This window comes from Podarcis raffonei, chromosome 5, assembly GCF_027172205.1.
Source record: "Podarcis raffonei isolate rPodRaf1 chromosome 5, rPodRaf1.pri, whole genome shotgun sequence".
Lineage (NCBI taxonomy): Eukaryota > Metazoa > Chordata > Lepidosauria > Squamata > Lacertidae > Podarcis > Podarcis raffonei.
Window position 1 is genome coordinate 39004577 of NC_070606.1, and position 20132 is coordinate 39024708.

The window sequence follows — 20132 nt, forward strand, 5'->3', positions numbered from 1 at the left end:
TCACAATATGGGAAATTGTGCTGGTTTTATGCTATCCTATAGTTTATTTTATTTGTATATACCGTTGGACACAACCTTGATACTTTATATGAGGGATCAGCAGATTAATATTTTTTATAAACAAAGCAACGCATCACACAGCAAGTTATTATAAACCTCAAATCGACAGATTTATAGAAAAGCAGTCAATGTTTATGAACTTCTGGAATGAGAATTTTCATAACATGCAGTGTTTTCCCCCAATGCTGTAAGGAATTATTATTGGTTCTCTTATCTTCTCGCAATTATATGTGAATAAGTACTGGTTTACGGTGCATTTAAAAATGAATTTCTTAAACAGAAGAAAACAAGAACCAAGCTTTATTTCATTACTGTTGTGGATTCAAATGAAATATAGCAAGTTTGTAGTTTCATTGTTAGATGTGGAATAGAATAATGTTGGCACTGGCACCATGATTAACACTAGCCTGGGCTCTTTAAAAAAAGAGGAGAAGCAAAAAAGAAGACAGGACTGGAATCTCATTTGCTAATTCCAGATAAAGCAAATTCTGGTTAGCTCCAGTGCAGATGAAACACTACAGCATGGTTAATTCTGGCAAGGGAAAGGAGGGAGTGGACCAACTTCTGCTTAGAATATCACAGTGGCCCAGCTAAGATGGAAACAAACCACAACAAGCCTTGGGTTTGCACTTTCCCTGTAAACAGACAGTGTGCTTAATTATTATTAATTGCAAATAGAAAGCGGAAACTTCTGCTACTCTCCAGCGGCCAGACCAGAGAAGGGCTTGGGTGGGGAATGCATAATCCTGAGACTAAGCAAGAGTTCAGCCCATTTCTGAACTGGGTCTATCTGTGATCGAAGCAAGTTTGATACAGGTCCCAGGACTGTTGTTTCTTCCACCATGTGTGTCATTCGCACCCTTAGACTGTATTACAAATAAAACCTGCAATGACTTGCAATTTGTATACTTACAGGCAAGTGAGTGAAAACCTGAAAGGTGCTCCTCAAGAAATTAATAAGATCCATTAAATAGCCACTGGCTCTCCCATCTGGCTCACTCATTGTCCAATCATAGTCAGCAAGCTGTATGAATTCATCAATCTTTTGGTTAAGTTTGGTATAAATTTCTCCTTCAGCAGCATGTCTCGCATCCTGGGGAGTGGGGAACAACAGAAGTATGCTGAAGTTTTAGTATCCTAGAGATAGTTTCTTCAAATGTAGCAAATGAGGGTCAAGAAGTGAGGGGGGAGAGTCAATCATTGTTATCGTAATCCAGATCTATCTATATATGGAGTCCATGTCTAAACCACTGTTTTATTTTTCTGTTCATAGCATAGAGACATGCTATCCCTCTACTGTGAAGAGAAAAAATAAAACCGGCAACTCAAGGAACAACAAACGTTACAAAAACGTGCCATCGTTTCATATATAAATGTAACATTAATACATATTACTAATATAGAGAGACTGGTTTTGGTTTTTTCTTCTGACACACTTCCCCTCTCAGCCTACTTGCTCCCAGCCAGAACTCTGCACATGCACCTTGGCTCTCACACCCAGGGCCCAAACAAACTCATGGTTTGTAAGGAAAGTGCTTTTGCAGTCCGATTTTCCCTGGGCACCCAGATATCTACTGTGGGAAAGCGTGTTCTCCCTAACAGAGAGCACGTGTTGCGGTTGGGGGAACAGGCCACCCTGTCATGACTAGGCAAATTTGGTATGGAACCCTAGCCTTAAGGGGTTAATTGGGTTGCTGGGGAATTTTGGTTGTTGCCAATTCGGAGGAGGGGTCAGAGGCTTTAAATATAGGGGCCAGACGATGGGACGTCCTCTTGGCTGTTTTGCACCGGATCACATGGAGCACTTGGACAATCTTCTCATTGTCTGGTTACATTTCTTTATTTCTGTATTTCCCCTTTCTTTTTAATCCTCTCTAGTCCCTTAAATAATTTAATTCCCCCCTTTTCCTGTTCAATTTCTCACCCCACCCCTTACCCTGCCCTGTGGGAAGATTCTCCCTGTATCTATGGCTTGCCTTTCCCAATAGGGAGAGAGCCCCCGTTAGGGGCTTTCTTTCACAAAAAGGTTTCCCCCATTTCTCTTGTTGAAATTGTGGGGCTAGTCAGGGCTGTTCCCAGCTTAGCTGGAATCACTTTCGTTTATAGTATCCCCAAAGGTTGGCTTTATTTTGAGTGTGTGCAGCGCTGTTGGCCAAATTTTAATGTACACTAGGCTGGCAAGCATGATGATGAGTTTGGACTGGGGCGCCATCTCAGTCTTCCTGCCCATGTGAACATATACTGGATGTCCAGATGGGGAATGCTTTGTGAGGAGATGCTTCCTTTGGTGCGGTCGAGTGTGACCTGTGCAGGTCCTCCCGCAGTGCTGGTAGTACAGCTGGGCGAGAATGTTTGCTGTCTTCCTCCAGCGTAAGTCTGCATCCCTGCATGCAAGAGGGCTTGGATTGAGTTGATGGCAGCTCTCCCTGGACTCAAAATAATTTAAGGCATTGGTTCAAGGTGGTCTGGAGGGGGGGATTGGAGCACCTGTTCCCTCCAATGCGCAAAGATATTCCATTAAGGGAATCCAAGGATTCGCCATGCTTTTGTCGACCCCTTTCGAGGGGTAGGGCCACGCAAGAGTCCCTGGGAGCATTTGGGGGTGAGCTGGAGTCTGATCCTGGTTCATTGCTCCCCCACGCTGTTTATTTGTACTGACGATATGGTGGGGCCCAGTCGTCAGTGCTGCCCTGCTGAGGTCAGGTGCAGCTAGTCGGGAACCAATGCCTAGACAAACTACCACCGAGCAGGCCAGAAAGCATGTTAATAAGGTGGTGGACAATAGAATAAAATAAATAAAGTAAATAAAATAAAATAACAAAATAAAATAGGTCCTTGCTTTAGGTGGTTCTGTAATATTGCACCCTGCTATTTTCTTCAAGGCTGTTGCCCTCTTTAGGGCAGATGGGGCGCATCTTTCCCCTATGGGGAACGACACCTGGCGGGATGCGATTGCCTTGGGATTCATTGCTCCCCCACAATGTTTGCTGGTACTGACGATATGGTGGGGCCCAGTCGTCAGTGCTGCCCTGCTGAGGTCAGGTGCAGCTGGTCGGGAACCAATGCCTAGACAAACTACCACCGTGAAGGCCGGAAAGCGTGTTAATAAGGCAGTGGAAATAAAATACAGGTCGTTGGAAATTGAATGCATTCAAAGGTTATGTTCGTTAACATTATTGGTGTCTTGTTTTATCTTAGGTTTAGCAGCTGTCCGCATCTGGATGGTGGGGCACAGCCTCATGCATTGGGCTGGCATCAGTGCACGGCAGTCCGGATTGGGACCGGGTCTTGGCCTTCCTCCACATGTGCAGTTGCCTTGGCTGTCCAGACGGGGAATGCGCCGGCCAGAATTCCTGCCAATGATTCGGAGGCAGGTGCTGCTGGAAGGGCCGCCCACTGCTGTTGGGGTGCAGCTGGGTGAGAACGACCTGGTTTCCATGGACTGTTTTTTCACCACGTGCTGCAATTTTGGGTGACCTGGAGAAGCTGCGGGCAGTGGTGCCGACAGCAAAAATATTTTGGTCAAAGCTTTTGCAATGGCGCATTTGGAGGGGCAGTCGTGCCCAGCCGCCACTGAAAGGCCAGAAAACGCATCAACTCCGCTGTATTTAAAAAGATCATTGAGCTGGGTGGAGATGTGATTTTTCACCCTGAGATTCTTTTTCAGGCGCCATCCTTTTTCCAAGCTGATGGCGTGCACCTTTCTGCTTCTGGGAATGAGGCTTGGATAGGTGCGGTGGTGGCCAAGCTGAGGTCTTGGCTGGGGCTGTGAGTGGTTTGGCGGTGAGCTGTGGGCTCCATGGCGGTTAGGCATTGGTTAAATTGGTGCTTGGAGGGGTAAGTGCCTATCCCTCCAAATGATGCGGAAAGGGAATTCCGTTAAAGGAATCCAGGGGCTTGCCATTCTTTTCGTCCTTGTCCGTGGAGCCGGACTTGGGCCGTGCAAGCCCCACAGGAACATGAGGGTGAGAGGTGAGGGACTGTTGCCCAGCTTCATTTTCTCACCCAATACTTGTTTCCCACGCTGGCTTCCGTTGGTGTCCGGAAGGCCAGCTCTGTCCCTGAGGGCAAGGACAGATAGTCATAACCAATGCCTAAGCAACCACTCACATTTTTTGTATTTGAATAAAGTTGTGGCCAAAAATTATGCCAAAAACCTTAAACAAAAATTGAAGTGTGAAGTGTGAATTATTTTGGGGGGTGGCACTGTGGGACTCAACACGCAAAGCGTGTTCTCCCTAACAGAGAGCACGTGTTGCGGTTGGGGGAACAGGCCACCCTGTCATGACTAGGCAAATTTGGTATGGAACCCTAGCCTTAAGGGGTTAATTGGGTTGCTGGGGAATTTTGGTTGTTGCCAATTCGGAGGAGGGGTCAGAGGCTTTAAATATAGGGGCCAGACGATGGGACGTCCTCTTGGCTGTTTTGCACCGGATCACCCGCCCTCCCTCCCTTTCATAGGGTGGTTTTTTGCTCGCTTGACCTTGCTATGCCTGTCATGGGGTCGTCCGCCTTGGAGCGGGGGCCTGGTAGGAATTTTGCCATTTGGCTGATTGGCTGGTGCCATTTGGTTTTCGCCTACTGCGTAGCAAATCGTCACAACTTGTAAGGTTGGCGGTTAGGCATTGGTTAAATTGGTGCTTGGAGGGGTAAGTGCCTATCCCTCCAAATGATGCGGAAAGGGAATTCCGTTAAAGGAATCCAGGGGCTTGCCATTCTTTTCGTCCTTGTCCGTGGAGCCGGACTTGGGCCGTGCAAGCCCCACAGGAACATGAGGGTGAGGGACTGTTGCCCAGCTTCATTTTCTCACCCAATACTTGTTTCCCACGCTGGCTTCCGTTGGTGTCCGGAAGGCCAGCTCTGTCCCTGAGGGCAAGGACAGATAGTCATAACCAATGCCTAAGCAACCACTCACATTTTTTGTATTTGAATAAAGTTGTGGCCAAAAATTATGCCAAAAACCTTAAACAAAAATTGAAGTGTGAAGTGTGAATTATTTTGGGGGGTGGCACTGTGGGACTCAACACGCAATAGGATGCTGCATTAGGGCAGCCTAATCGAGCAGGGCTCTCCTTGTGTTTAATTTGATTAAACTGACAAACTTTGTGAGAGGACGGTAATTGTTACATGTTTTTAATGTTTTGGAATGATAAACTTCAAATAATACACATATTCTTATTGGTAAGGATGTATTTTAGACTAAATCTTGATTGCTATAGTTATTTATGTAGAGCATCTAGACACTTCACTAATAATTTTTTTTAAAAAAAGACACTGGAAACCAATAAATTTGAAATCTACGAGCCTTCTGCTATAAGAAGTCACAAAACACTATTTTGCATAAGGTGTATCATTTTTTTAAAAAAACAGAATGGCAAGAGAGAAATCCAAGTTGTTTTTTTAAAACATATTAAGACTGATACAATTTGCCTCCAGGAGATGCAGTTAACAAGAGCAGAGCATGCCAAACGGCAGGATAGCTAGGCTGATGAGATGTATTCAGCTTTCCATAAGAAGGTACACAAGGATTAATAAAAAAAGGATTTTCCATCACAAGTGAAGCGTATGCATTGGTGTGATTCTCTGGGGTAAAAATAATACGTTTTTAGTAATATAGAGAGCAGGAGGTGGGGGAAGAATCTACAAAGGGGTATGCCTTTATAACCTGGCTGGGCTTTGTTTGCAATTAATTTTGGATTTTTGTTTTGTTTTGTTCCAGGAGCTTAGGTACTGCAAATGACAGTCACAGCATGGTCCCACAGACAATTAGATAATGTGCATATAGCTTGATATAGAGGCCCTTCATTAATACTTTTACTTAATCCCAGAGTGAAAATAGAAAGAAAGAAAAGGTTAAGCCAAAGCACAGAAGACAGGCTAGTACATTCCTTTCTTGAGTATACACAAGATGCAGCATACACATAGGCAGCAAACTGTGAACTCTCACAGAACATAATAACGAGGGCGACAGACATTTTTATCTGACACAGGAACAAAAAACAGCTGTTGCTACAACTGGTTTCACATGGAATATCCATTAAAACTTTCACTAAAACTGTCTTTGGGTTCCAGAGTTCCACTTAACCAACTTCTAGACCGTGGTAGTCAACCTTTTTATACCTAACGCCCACTAATGCATCTTTCTTGTTGGTAAATTTTCATTACTGCCCACCAGTGCTGCAGTAATATGTGCCCTGTTCCTATGACCTGTTGGGCTTCCTAGTCCTAATGTCAACATTAAACATGGCACATGGGAAACCATAATGAATTTGTCTGAGCAAAAGAGTGAAAACTGATGACTGTCAGGAGGATGGGAAGGGAGAGCCAAAGACTCTCTTCTCTTTCGTCTACCTTCTCTCTGCATCAAACCCAAAAAACCAGGATCCATGGGAGGGAAGAATAGCTCTGAGATCTTTGCAGCGGCAAAGGGGTAACCCCTCCATCCATGAACAAAACTTTTCTCAACGATCATAGAAAATAAGAGTCCATTAGCTTCTTGAAAGCAGTCTCGCCTGACAGCTCCTTGCATCATCTGAAGAGAAGAAGGCAGTGCCTGCTTCCTTTCGGCAGGCACAATTTTACCAATTCTGCCCCCCACCTGCCACCACTCTAATTCCGGGCCCAGGTCTAGCAATGTTGAGTCCTGTGCTGCTGGATTCCCTGATGGCCCAAAGGAAGTTTGCCATGTGTATCCTTTTCTATTTGGGGGGTGTTTGAGACACATAGCTACAGAGACAGCCACTATTTTTATGCATGGCAGATTCCCAGTAAGAAACAGTTATAATAAATATTCGTATTATGCAGATACAGCAATCAGTAGGATTCTGATGATTTCTCCAGTGCCCTGCTAAGCAAAGGCTGGATGGCTGTCTGACATGTATGATGATCTAGTTGCAGGGGGTTGGACTAGATGGTCCTTGAAGTCCCTTCCAACTCTGCAGTTCTATGATTCTGCTATATATATGAAAATAAGATTCTGTTTGGAAGTTCATAAAATGTGGTTCCATATTTCAACAGAACCAACCCATGGGATCAAAGCTACAATGCAGCAAATCCTGTAGGAAGATAATGCACCCATGGAAAATGTCATCTTTGCCATTTGCCCTGGTTATAAAATTCATAATAGTGCAACTCCTCAAATTAAGTGTTCCCAAGGCTGAAAATTCAGGAGCATGGTATTAATTCCTTTGAGCTTGCCTTTATCCTTCTTATGTCCTCCGTTAACCTTGACAACAGAGATTAACATTGGAATTTGATAGGTTTATTTTAAGATTTAGTTACAAAATTAAAAGTACCGAAGACAGAACTAGCCTCAGTAGGAATAATCCTGTTTAGTTTGTTGGTCTGTGAAATCCTGTTGCATTTGCGTGTATACACAATAAGGCAATTATTTGAAATGGAAGATATAGCTGTCATGGAACCAACCAATGCCTGTTTTTGTGTGTTCGTCACTTATTTTACAAAATGCAACAAATTTATAGGACTAAATAAATCAACTTTGAACCTATGCTACGCTTTACATTACCAGTCCACATATTTTATTGGCCTGAATATAAGCCTCACTTTTCCCCAAAATTCCGACCATGAAAAGTTAAAGTGCGGCTTATATTCGCGACCTTACAGTATGCAGCCAGGAGCGCAGGGCAAACAGCGCCAGGAGCGGGGCAAAGCGGCACCCGCCCCATGCGTAGTAACCCGTCCTCTCCCCCAAGGCCAGGAAGGGAGAGAGCGAGGAAGGGGAAAGGCCGCCGGCAACGCAACGCAACGCGACTCCCCCCTCCCCCCCCCAGTATGCAGCCAGGATCAGCGAGGAAGAGAGCAGCTGATATTCAAGTATTTTTTCTCTCCCCCCCTCCAATTTTAAAGGGGTGGCTTATATTCGGGTGCAGCTTATATTCAGGCCAATATGGTAGATTTGCTCTGAGTAAAACTCGATGCTAATCATTGTGCATACAATAAGGATATCAGACGTCCCCGTTTCCTGGGGACAGTCCCCGGATTTACAAATCAGTGCCCTGACAAAATCCTATCATTTCTACCGAAGTTGAAAAGTGTCCCCAGATTCATTGAAAAAAATCTGGTAACCTTAGCATAGAATTAGAATGAGAATGAGAATGAGAAACTGCTTCTTATTCCAAGTCCTAATGGCAGAAGAAGTTTGTTTGTGGCTTTCAAACTTCCAGAGCAGAGGGCAAATCAGAGGGTGATCAGGGACCACTATGATGTATGGAAGGCATGTGATGCCAGTGCAATAATTCTAGCCAGGCAACCTGATTAAAACATTCTTTCACATGTGCTTCCTTGGGAAACAATGGCATGCTTTTGCTAATTAAAAACAGTCTGAGATAACTACCAACATGTATGATCAAGTTTGAGAAATCTGTAGGTGTAGCTTTGACAATATTGGGCACAAACATGTTCCAGTTTTGCCTCCTTCCCAATACGACCCCATCAAGACCTATATGGCACACAGTTCATCATGGATTAACTTTAATGAGATTATCCCAATTTAAATTAAGACAACCATCGAAAAACAATGACATCTGCCCCACAATAATAATGAACTAAAGCCACAGTAGTGTTGCATAATATTTTTGGTGGAGTTACACATTCCTGGCTGTTACATTCATAACCTGCCTCCCAAAACAGAGAACTAAACCAAGCTATACCCAGAAAAGAATAATTGTCTTCCCTGGTTAGGACCTGTGTATTTAAAAATGTTAACCAAAAGATGGTAACTCTTTGCATACCTTAAACGTTGATAGACCATAGAGTCTTGCAGTATGGAGAGTTTCTTGTGAAATATTTGTAATGTTGGTTATAAAGTCCTCAAGGTATTTACATGCTTGTTCCAAATGCGTTGTGTTTATGATAATTTGCACCAGCTTTAACAACAACAGAAAACACAGAAAAGGGACAAATTCTGATAAAATACATTTGCAATACACAACTGAACTTGAATCGACTATAGCAGAAGAGACACAACTCATTTAAAGTAGATTATTCAGAATGCTTATTAGCAATACTGACTGATGCTTGTTAAGTGCTGCCATTATCCTGGGTGAACCCAAGAGAGGGTTCTAGATTGAATGTGCCCCAAACTCCCCTTTGTAACTGCAGAGTGCAAGCAAAGAATAGTTATACTGGTGGGCATGTTCCCTTTCAGGAGCTTCTAGCTGAGGACATGCATGGCTCTTAGGGAAAGTCTGAAGAATCAGAGAACTACGCACAAGAGCACCCAGAACACTGAAGCATGCATTTCAAAACTTACCTCCGTCAAACCTATGTGAGGCTTTTTTATGAGGTTCTGTAAACAACTGCTTAAAGTTCGAGTCAGCAGCAAATTTGTCGATTTTCTAAGCATATCATCTATCTCTGTTGAACTGAAATGCAAAAATTTAAGATGCTTTGAAAACAAATAATTAAACCACTGATGAAACTTTAAATTTAAATTGTGCAGCCTTTTTTCTCCTTTCCCGGATAACTAAGTAGAAATCTGTTCAGCTCCAATAGAGGACAGGCCATCAGTCAAGCAACTGCTTTGTTAAAAGTTTAACAAACTTTTAAGATATGCATTTATGTAAAACTTGAACTATGTTTATAGCATAATTGGGAAAGAGTAATCATCTGCATAGTTTAAAAGTTCCTGGTTAGAGATGAGGACCCAGAAGTCTTATTTATTAGTTCAGTATGTGTGAAGGGAGAGCAATTTACAGTTGTCAACAGTGCACAAAGCTTGATGACAAACTGGAAATAGCTTCCAGATTTCTGAACGCAAAAGGGAACTGCACATTTTATCCAGTTAGAACCAAGCAGTATTTTTCAGACTGGCTTAAATGGAAGCCTTTTTTTGTAATGAATTTCTGTAATGAATTTCTCCCATCTATTAGAACCTGAATGTCTTACTATTTTGAATGGTTCTTGAAGTAAAATGTAAAGCTGACGGATGGGGGAGGGGGGAGAGAGAATAAAGGTGGTCCCTAATAAGGAGACATACAGAAGCTACTCAGGTTTGCCCCAACTTTCCCAAATTGTATCTGTCTCTATGAATAGCCTTAGATGATCTTCTGCCCTTCAGAGCCCTGCTTTTCCAGGTGGAGGCTGACTCATTTTGTGCCCCAAGTAGGTCAGCTTTTAACCAACATGGTATGGTATATTACTCAGGGTTACCATAAGAGAAGAGAGTACGTTGTGGCATTTCTTAGTCACTTTGGAACTGACATGGTTGAATACGATGCTATGGGTTTCACAAAACTCACTTTGCTACTGATGTGGAAAGGATTTTACTTCCCGGTTCACACTGACCTGCCGCTCTGTTTTCCTTGGGACCAGCCAACATTAAAGTTTCAATCTGTCTATCACTTCACTAACAGTGGAGGGCTCTATTCCCAGGCCCATAAAAACTTTCCCTATAGTCCATGTTGGGATGGCAGTGAGATGGCCCACAGAGCAAATTCCAGAAAATCCCATGAGGATTTGGGTGCTAGCCATATTTCCATATCATAGTCCATCCTGGCTGTTTCATGGCCAGGTCATCAAGTCTGGCTTCTGCAGCCACCTCCCTGCCGTCAACCACTACTAGCGGGATTGGCAGCAACAGCAACAGATATGTTCTATACTTATTTTTATTTTTCATTTAAATTTTATACCACTTTAAATAGTTATGGAACGAAATATCAAAGCGGCTTACAACCTACATTAAAACACCAAACAATCCAGAAGAAAACATTACAGAAGGAAGTAAAATATACATTCAAAACAACATAATTATGACAATCCTTTGTTCTTTCGATAATTGTGCTGCTCTAAATGTAGATTTTATATTTGACTTCATTTAGTAATGTTTTCTTTTGAAATGTTCAAGATATTTTTTTTGTTAACTTGGCAGCATTAAATGTGCATTCTGTAGTTGCATTAAATGCTTTAAACGTGCATTCTGTAGTTGACCTCCTTCAGAATGTTTTATTTTGAACTCCTTTAAGATAATATTTTCATTTCCTGTTAATTACATAGCTTTGAATGTATACTTTGTATTTGCCTTTTTTTCTGAAGAGCATAGCCAAAATAAGTATAAAGTCAGAAACAGGAGTTCTGTGTACAGCTACCTGATCGGATACTAGTTAATACATTTCAGCACCTCTATATGTTCATAACCAGACTGCAACACCAGCAATGACCCCACATGCTCCCTAGTTGCAAGGAGACTGCCAGCTGTTTGATTTTGATGCAACTTGCAGATTCCTTATCTGGTAATGCAGCCATCTACATACATGCATTGTTGTACTGCATCTTACCATATTCACAATTGCTCCATCTAGCTCAGCATTGCCTAAGCTGACTGACAGCAGCTCCCAGGGGTTTCGGAGAGGAGCCTTACCTTTACCTACCTGGGATACAATTGAATCTGGGACCTTTAGATAGCACACCTTGTGTTCTGAGTTCCAACCCTTTCTTTTTGTATATATATAGGTCCTACATGTCTTTTACACACACACACACACACACACACACACACACACACAGCTTTTGTAAATGCTTACCTGCGATGAAGTGACTCTGAAAATTTAAGGCTTGCATAAATGAATTCTTTGACCTGGATATAAATCTGAGGCACTGACTGAGACATTGGAAGTTTCTTTGGAAAACCCTGCTGCGGAAACAAAACACATATGTGCCACGTTACGCTGCATTTCAAAGTGACTAAAGCTAAGCAGGTTGGAGAAAAGGACCTTAATATCATATGCTAAGCCAGGCATCCCCAACCTGTGGCCCTCCAGATGTTTTGGCCTACAACTCCCATGATCCCTAGCTAACCAGTGGACAGGGATGATGGGAATTGTAGTCCAAAACATCTGGAGGGCCAAAGGTTGGGGGTCCCTGTGCTAAGCTGTATTTGGCTGTGATATCTCTATAGTCATAAGAGTTTCCCTGCCTCTCTGCATAGGGAGAGGCATGCCATTCCTAATTTCTGATGGGCAAAGCCGCAAGAGACTGACAACACAATTCATCATATAAAAATATGCTACAGTATTCAGATCTCTCCTAGTTGGGACCACAAATACGGCCATACATTCCAAGCTGTATAAATTGAATTTTAAAAGGCGAGGGAGGCTATAAGTATGTTAAGTTTTGCTTTTTTAAAACAAAACAAAAAAACACACTAATTCATCAGGTTATCTCTCCATTTACAGGATTCTACAAGTGTGTACTGCTGTCTTAGTGGATTAATGCCCAGAACACCTAAGGACTGAAAAAGAGGATTGGGTAGTAAGAGGAAATCTACACACAAAAGAAGATGAGCTGAGAGGACAATCCCATTGTCCTCGCCTTAATCTCTAATTAATTGTTACATCTGCATTGAGACAATAATATTTACTTATTATTTATTTTAAGTAGGTATACTTCACCCCAAAGTCCCAGGGTGGAAATACATACACTTCAAAAACAAAATTGTGCATATACACCAGACACATATTGAAAATTGATCCTAGCTTGCAGGCAAACTAGGATTTGAGCAAACCAGTTTGCCACATTCAGACAAAATTACAATGGTTTGCCACTAACTGGAAGAAGCCTCCTCTTCTATGTGCACATGGAAAAGAGGAAAGAGGGAGTACACTTGATTTGGAGGATCATCAGAATGCCTCCCCAGGTGCTTTTGCACAGTGTGTGTTTTCTTACCTTATCAAGTTCCGGATCTTGAAAGGGAAATTTGCTAATGACAATTTTGTACTCTTCTTCATTGGAGACGGGAATTGGGCTGCAATTATCTGCTTCAAAAATATCCCTGTGCAATCAAATGAGCATATTAGAAACATAAATACTAAAGCACACGGCAAACGTATATGGGCACAATCTAGCCAAAGTGAAGCACTTCTACAGCTTTCAACGCTGAGAGCTAAGCATGTGCTGAGCTCTGGCGTCACAGACTGCTCCTGAACCATCTAATTGCTAGCGCTCAAAGTCTGGGGACAGGAGCAGCTGTGAACCGCTGGTGGGAAGGAATACATAGAAGCAGAGGCAACACTATTTAAAAGTGATTGCCTGTTAGGCAGAGTGTCCAAGGGTAGGAAATAGAAACCCGTGGGACTTCAGGTATTTGTTTATTTTGTGTAATTTAGACAGCTTCTGTTAGCCATGGAGATAAACAAAGACTATGTAGGACACTGTAGTCCTGCTCCATCTTTCACACATTTCAGACACACTTTCAATTGTAACTTTGACAATAATTATAAAGAGCTAGAATTTTTATCTTTAAGTGAAATCCCCTGGCTGGATATATGCAACTATATAGCCATCGAAAGAACAACCAAAACTGGTTAACATTACTTTGAAACAGGATCTTCATATTCTGTGATACTAACCTGAACAATACAGCCCATTTTTTAAGCAGCGTTTCATTGTACTGGTCCCTTATTTCAAATAAAAGATCAAAGAGCCTGTTCACAGGAAACCCGTAGCCCTAGGAAAACAGTGTTTAAAAACAGTATTTTAAAGGATGCTATCGCTGCAAGTGAGTATAAGTGAGAATATGATACTGCAAAATTTTAAGAGTTGATGCCTGCAATCAATACATAAAGGCATCCTTGGTATATAAAGGTAAAGGGACCCCTGACCATTAGGTCCAGTCGTGACCGACTCTGGGGTTGCGGCGCTCATCTCGCTTTATTGGCCGAGGGAGCCGGCGTACAGCTTCCGGGTCATGTGGCCAGCATGACGAAGCCGCTTCTGGCAAACCAGAGCAGTGCACGGAAACACCGTTTACCTTCCCGCTGGAGCGATACCTATTTATCTACTTGCACTTTGACGTGCTTTCGAACTGCTAGGTTGGCAGGAGCAGGGACCGAGCAACAGGAGCTCACCCCATCACGGGGATTCGAACCGCTGACCTTCTGATCAGCAAGTCCTAGGCTCTGTGGTTTAACCCACAGCGCCACCCGCGTCCCTTCCTTGGTATATATATGTCCTTAAATAATACATTTCCTTGGCCTACTCTTTAGACATTGAATTGAATTGAGTTGGCCAACAGAAGCACTGCAAATGGACACCCAATGAAATGCTTACAGCAAAGTATTTTACCACCAACCTGCAAGGTGTCAGCAAACACGACAATCAGATTCTTCAGCTCCAAAACAAGATCAGGATCAGTGCAATAGGACTGAAAGGTAAAAACCACATACTGTGTTTCAAAAATCGAATTTTAACCAATGGAAGGCTTGAAGTAGATGATCCTTGCGGTCCTTTTCAACCCTACAATTCTATGAGTCTATAATTCTAACTATTCAAAATGATCCATCTACAAAACAGTCATGCAACAAAATGGCATGAATGAATGAAGGCAAAGGGCCTTCTCGGTAGTGGCACCCACCCTCTAGAACGCCCTCCCATCAGATATCAAGGAAATAAACAACCACCTGACTTTCAGAAGGCAACTGAAGGCAGCTATGTTTAGGGAAGTTTTTAATGTTTGACGTTTATTGTGCTTTTAATATTCTGTTGGGAGCCGTTCAGAGTGGCTGGGGAAATAATAAATAAATAAATTATTATTATTATTATTATTATTATTATTATTATTATTATTATTGGAATGTCCTTATATTGATGGATTTGTTTTTGAAATAACAATGTTGTGTTTTAAATTGTTGTTTTGTGCCCTGGGATCTTTGGATGAAGAGTGGGTAATAAATGAATTCTATTACTACTATTTTTGTGAGGTGGTGTGAATATTATTTTTTAATCACAACGGACACCACACAGGTTGCCACAGTCCCATTCTGTCAGCAACGGTTAGAGAATCTGCTTTGCATGCAGAATGTCCCAGATTCAATCTCTGGCATCGCCAGGTAAGGCTGAGAGAGACCCAAATCTGAAACCCTGGACAGCTGCTGCCAGTCAGTGTAAACAATACTGAACTAGATGGACCAATGGCTTGACTCATATTATAGGGCAGTTTCCCCAATTTGAATGCTCCTAAGCAACTGAAGCTATTCCACTCTTTCTCATGCAGGTATTCAGCTGGGCAAATTGAGCAAAAATAACTTTGCATTAAATGACACACATTCTATAGTGATTAATTATCCCTCAGCCAAATAAAACAGATATTAAATTAACAACACTGTTCCAGTTTCAAGTAGCTGGAAAGAGATCCAAGGCATTGTGTCTATGTTGCAACAGAAGTACCAAAAAAAAAGAGGGCAGCTCTAAGGGTTCCGCTGGTGAAGTTTATTTTGGAAACAGGGGTTTTGGAATGATAATTAGGAACTATTTCCTGGTGCTGCTTTCAGCACTAAACTAATTCAATCTGATCTAATGAAGAGGTCAGTTGAAACTAATTAGGACGGATTGCAATAATAACAGCAGATTAACTCTGCATATTCTAAACTGCCGGACTAAGGCCACAGTTTGGAAGACCCAGGGAGTTGTAAATCAGCAAAGGATTATGCAGATAGCCCAGGGCTGTGGCTCACAGCCTGAGACTGGTGGGACAAACAAAAGCTTGGCAGGCTCTCCCCCCAATCTGAGCAATTTTTAATTACAAAAAAACCCACAACACCCTCCCAATAATGGACCTGGATTCCCCACCCCCTTACTTTGACATTATCCTTCCTTTAAACACACTCAGAAGTTCTTTAAGTAAATAAACCTAAAGGGCATCTTCGCAACACCTTCTCACTTACCGAATGAGTTCTAAGGACCGCAATAATCTTTGAAAGCGCCATGTTCCAAAGTTCATCAGTGTAAGCTCTCGTTATCAATCCTTGGGTTACGTGTAAAATGTGGTCTTCTACTACAAAAAAACTGAACACATAGAAAATAGTTAAGAGGAATAATCGCTGTTAAAATCATAAATAACCAAACAACAACCCGCTTCTTGTTTGTTTCTTGCTCTTTCTCTCAGGTTTAAACCAGTGTTACCAATTTTTATGGGGTTTGCTGCTAGAGGGTGTTTAACAGGATTACACAAACCAGCTTGAGGGTGAAAGCCACCCTTTGTCATTTGCCTTGAAACTAGTAACTGAGTTGCAATAGCAGTCATAAAGCTAATTTGTGACCCCAGCAGTGGGGGCAAGGTTGTGGGACAGAACCAATTTCTCCTATCCGAACAGACAGTCAATGAGTTTACGGTACACATACACTGATGAGAGTGACAATTCTCTGTGGGGCCAGGGAAAAGAGAAGGGGGCGGGGGTGCACTGGAAACCCCATTCCGAGAGTAAGCACAAGATTTGCTTTCAAGCAAGCTTAAGCTATTTTGGGATGGAGGTTGAGCATGAGTTATTTGCTCTCCCCCCCCCCCCCCACACTGCCTCCCAGGCATCTGGCAACATCTGAAGCAGGCAGCAGTTAACAGGTTAGGCAAAAATGCAGTTAGCATTGCTGCAAATCAACACTGAACAAGCTGAAGAGTCAAAAGCCAACACAAAGAAAGGCCTATAAAGGAGGAGAGCAACATACATCCATGTTTTGGAACTCACCCTACAATCTGACTGAAGTATCTTCTGTAACCTTCCACTGTTTCATGCTTTAAGAAAAGAACACAATATATATTAATATAAACAGTTTAAGTTATCTGATATCTTAAATATTTTAAAACAGACCATTCTCCATTAAAAGGAAAATTAAGTACCATGTTTGACTGTGGCTGCAACACTAGTCTTGCTTGTTTCCTTCTTTGTTTTCTATAGTAATTTTCAAATGTCTCTGCATCGCCCTAAAGGGGAAAATAAATATATACATACATCTTTTTTAAAAAAAATAATCTTGTGAAAGTACACAGACAAAAATGTATGTTACGTTTCTGGAATGGCAATATTCTAAACACACCCAAAAGCACTTCATTTGAGACATTCATTTGTAACATCAGGTGACTGACAGGAGTGTGGACCCGCCCAAATGTCAAAGTGGTCCACTAGGGGTGATGGAGTTCAGGATCCAGCCTACTAGATAGAACCTATTCCTGACCCCTAATTTCACATTTAGTTCAACAAACTCATTTTGACAATACTATTGAACAGCAAGTTGACATTCAACAACTCCTTACTTAGAACAAAAAGAACATTTTCTTTTCCAATTTGCATCCTTTATGAGAAAACTTACAATGCTGATTTGTGTCATTTCAATAGCCATGGGAGGAATATCTTGCCTCTCAAGGATTTGTTCACTGTTAGGTTTCCACCACCAATTGATGAAATTTAAAACAACATGAAAAGCTGACAATTATTCCTGATGTCTTGGGCTTGGAAGGGTATCAACTTTATTGAAGGATGCTTTACCAAGAATCTTAAATTTAGTTGAAAATGTAAAATGGTGGTGGTGGTGTTACTATGTTGAAAGGTCGGCCAAAAGTACTGACTGTTTTTCTACAGGTAATAAGAAATCAAGGCTAGCTCTTACAGCATTAAAGAAACCCATTTATGATGTTTGAAGTTTAAAGTTTCCATATATGATTTTCATATATATATGAATATATATATATATATATATGAATATATATATATATATATATATATATATATATATGATTTTCAGATATGCAGATGACACAACCTTGATGGCAGAAAGTGAGGAGGAATTAAAGAACCTTTTATTGAGGGTGAAAGAGGAGAGCGTAAAATATGGTCTGAAGCTCAACATCAAAAAAACGAAGATCATGGCCACTGGTCCCATCACCTCCTGGCAAATAGAAGGGGAAGAAATGGAGGCAGTAAGAGATTTTACTTTCTTGGGCTCCATGATCACTGCAGATGGTGACAGCAGTCACGAAATTAAAAGACGCCTGCTCCTTGGGAGAAAGGCGATGGCAAACCTAGACAACATCTTAAAAAGCAGAGACATCACCTTGCCAACAAAGGTCCGTATATGGAAGTGAGAGCTGGACCATAAAGAAGGCTGATCGCCGAAGAATTGATGCTTTTGAATTATGGTGCTGGAGGAGACTCTTGTGAGTCCCATGGACTGCAAGAAGATCAAACCTCTCCATTCTTAAGGAAATCAACCCTGAGTGCTCACTGGAAGGACAGATCCTGAAGCTGAGGCTCCAATACTTTGGCCACCTCATGAGAAGAGAAGACTCCCTGGAAAAGACCCTGATGTTGGGAAAGATGGAGGGCACAAGGAGAAGGGGACGACAGAGGATGAGATGGTTGGATGGTGTTCTTGAAGCTACCAGCATGAGTTTGATCAAACTGCGGGAGGCAGTGGAGGACAGAAGTGCCTGGCGTGCTCTGGTCCATGGGGTCACGAAGAGTCGGACACGACTAAACGACTAAACAACAAATATGATTTACTACTATTCTGCAACATGGTTAGAGTTGATTATATTTTGCTATGAAAAAGGAAATGGGTACCCTTTGGTATATAAATTGAGCAGAGTTGTGTTCTCATCCACCTGCATCTAGCACCAAAGCCATATTCTTGCAAAGTACTTTAGAAATTCAGCACTCAAGAAATCTATCCAGATCATGCATAAGTGCAGTTTTGAAAGTGTGGGACCGGGGGTGGGGTGGGGGTGGGAGGAGGATAGAGAGAAAGGAAAGAAAAAAGAATCCAGCTATTTCTCCCTTACATCGTGCTAAATTTTAATTAGATAGTTATATTCAGGTTTGGAAACATCATAGCGTGCCCAGATTTAAAGATGTCACACAGATTGGGGCTACCGTAAATAGAGTAGGTATTGCTGTTAAGGGCATTATCTTCCTTAATAGTTTCAGTATGTTCAGTAGTATAGTTATGTGGTGTGGAATATCAGTTTGAGTAAAATGAGAACAAACCTTTTTCTGGTGTGCTTTTCACTCTCCTTGATTAACATCGCTAAGACTTCATTTAATATTTAAAATAAACATCTATTTGTGGCACATATTTAATGGCCACCCTCTATACTTCATTGGTTTTTATTTTCTATGAAATGGGAAAAATATGGTCCCCTGACTCTCAGAGCTCTTCATAATGTAGGGGGGGGAAATCTATGTAGATCTTTTTTATCATGATGATTCATTCAGAAAGAACCATCTGTCTACTTAAAAACCACAACAAAAATTGACTCATCTGTATATACTGAAATTAATGTAATTTGCATGTAAGCAGAATTTAAAAAACAAAACAAAAAAACCCTCTTAAACTGCTCAAGTTCAGCTTTACTACTCTTGCGGTTAGCTTAGCTTACTTATTTAGGTTTCCATTAATTAGTAAATTCAAAGCAGAAAGATATATTGGGTAGCGTAATAAGAAATTGCAGACATGGAAATACCCACTACACTCAGATGGCTTTCTCAAAGTGCAAAGCTGAAAGATTATTTAAAAATACAAGATCTGTAAACTAAGCTGGTGGTTTACATTATCAGATCAAGAGAACTATACAGTACTTTCTATTACTCTAAAAATTGATTCAGTGAACGGACACCTACGTATGTAAGTACTTACCATGCCATGTGAGTTTTCAACTTCAGCCAAGAGCAACATGTAATTCTGAAACAACTACTGTAGCATAATTGCAAGTACAGCACAGTATTTACCTAGTGGGAGCATTTCCAGTTTTCAAAGTAAATAGCAGCTGTGGGGGTGGGTGGTCCAGATCAGTTCCACAGCAGGGGGGAAAGGGTTAAATCCCTTCCCCTGCCATGGTCCCAGTCCTGACCATTGCTCCCCATCACCATGACTATTCAAGAAACAAAGCACACAAAAACTAGTTTCCAACCAGTGAAAAGGCTTGTGATGCCTAATCAGCAACAGTAGTACAGTATTTTTACTGTATCAAAGCTACTAGTTACAATTTTATCTTTGGAAAGCTCTAAAGTTTCCATTTTGCCACTCGAGTTGTTCGTGGTGTGTCCCCCCCCCCCCCCGCCGCCATATGAGTCATATTTGTCAAATCAGTTACATGAGCAAGATCTTGCAACTATCCAACAGAACACACACTTTTTCACTCCCGTACCTTTCAATGGGAGCGACTTAAGCTTATGCTTAATTCTCCCACTGAAATTACATCTGAATTTAGGTATATTTAACTCATTTGCTGGAGTGTGCTCTTTACCCTACATCAGGAATAGGCAAACTCGGCCCTCCAGATGTTTTGG

The 20132-nt window shown here is 41.7% G+C and overlaps 1 protein-coding gene across 6 annotated transcripts in view; it reads right to left on the bottom strand.

Moving 5' to 3' along the window:
* The window catches only part of EXOC6 (exocyst complex component 6), a 97670-nt gene that overhangs the window by 46120 nt on the left and 31418 nt on the right, over nucleotides 1–20132 (bottom strand). For 4 of the 6 annotated variants that reach the window (XM_053388734.1, XM_053388735.1, XM_053388738.1 and 1 more), the window contains 10 exons: nucleotides 16688–16771; nucleotides 16536–16582; nucleotides 15738–15858; nucleotides 14147–14218; nucleotides 13425–13522; nucleotides 12742–12847; nucleotides 11601–11710; nucleotides 9332–9443; nucleotides 8811–8945; nucleotides 974–1153 (listed from right to left, as the gene is read on the bottom strand). In XM_053388734.1, coding sequence (XP_053244709.1) covers nucleotides 974–1153; nucleotides 8811–8945; nucleotides 9332–9443; nucleotides 11601–11710; nucleotides 12742–12847; nucleotides 13425–13522; nucleotides 14147–14218; nucleotides 15738–15858; nucleotides 16536–16582; nucleotides 16688–16771 — 1065 coding nt within the window. The remainder of the gene's footprint in view (nucleotides 1–973; nucleotides 1154–8810; nucleotides 8946–9331; nucleotides 9444–11600; nucleotides 11711–12741; nucleotides 12848–13424; nucleotides 13523–14146; nucleotides 14219–15737; nucleotides 15859–16535; nucleotides 16583–16687; nucleotides 16772–20132) is intronic. The other 2 variants (XM_053388736.1, XM_053388739.1) reach the window with 1 other exon arrangement.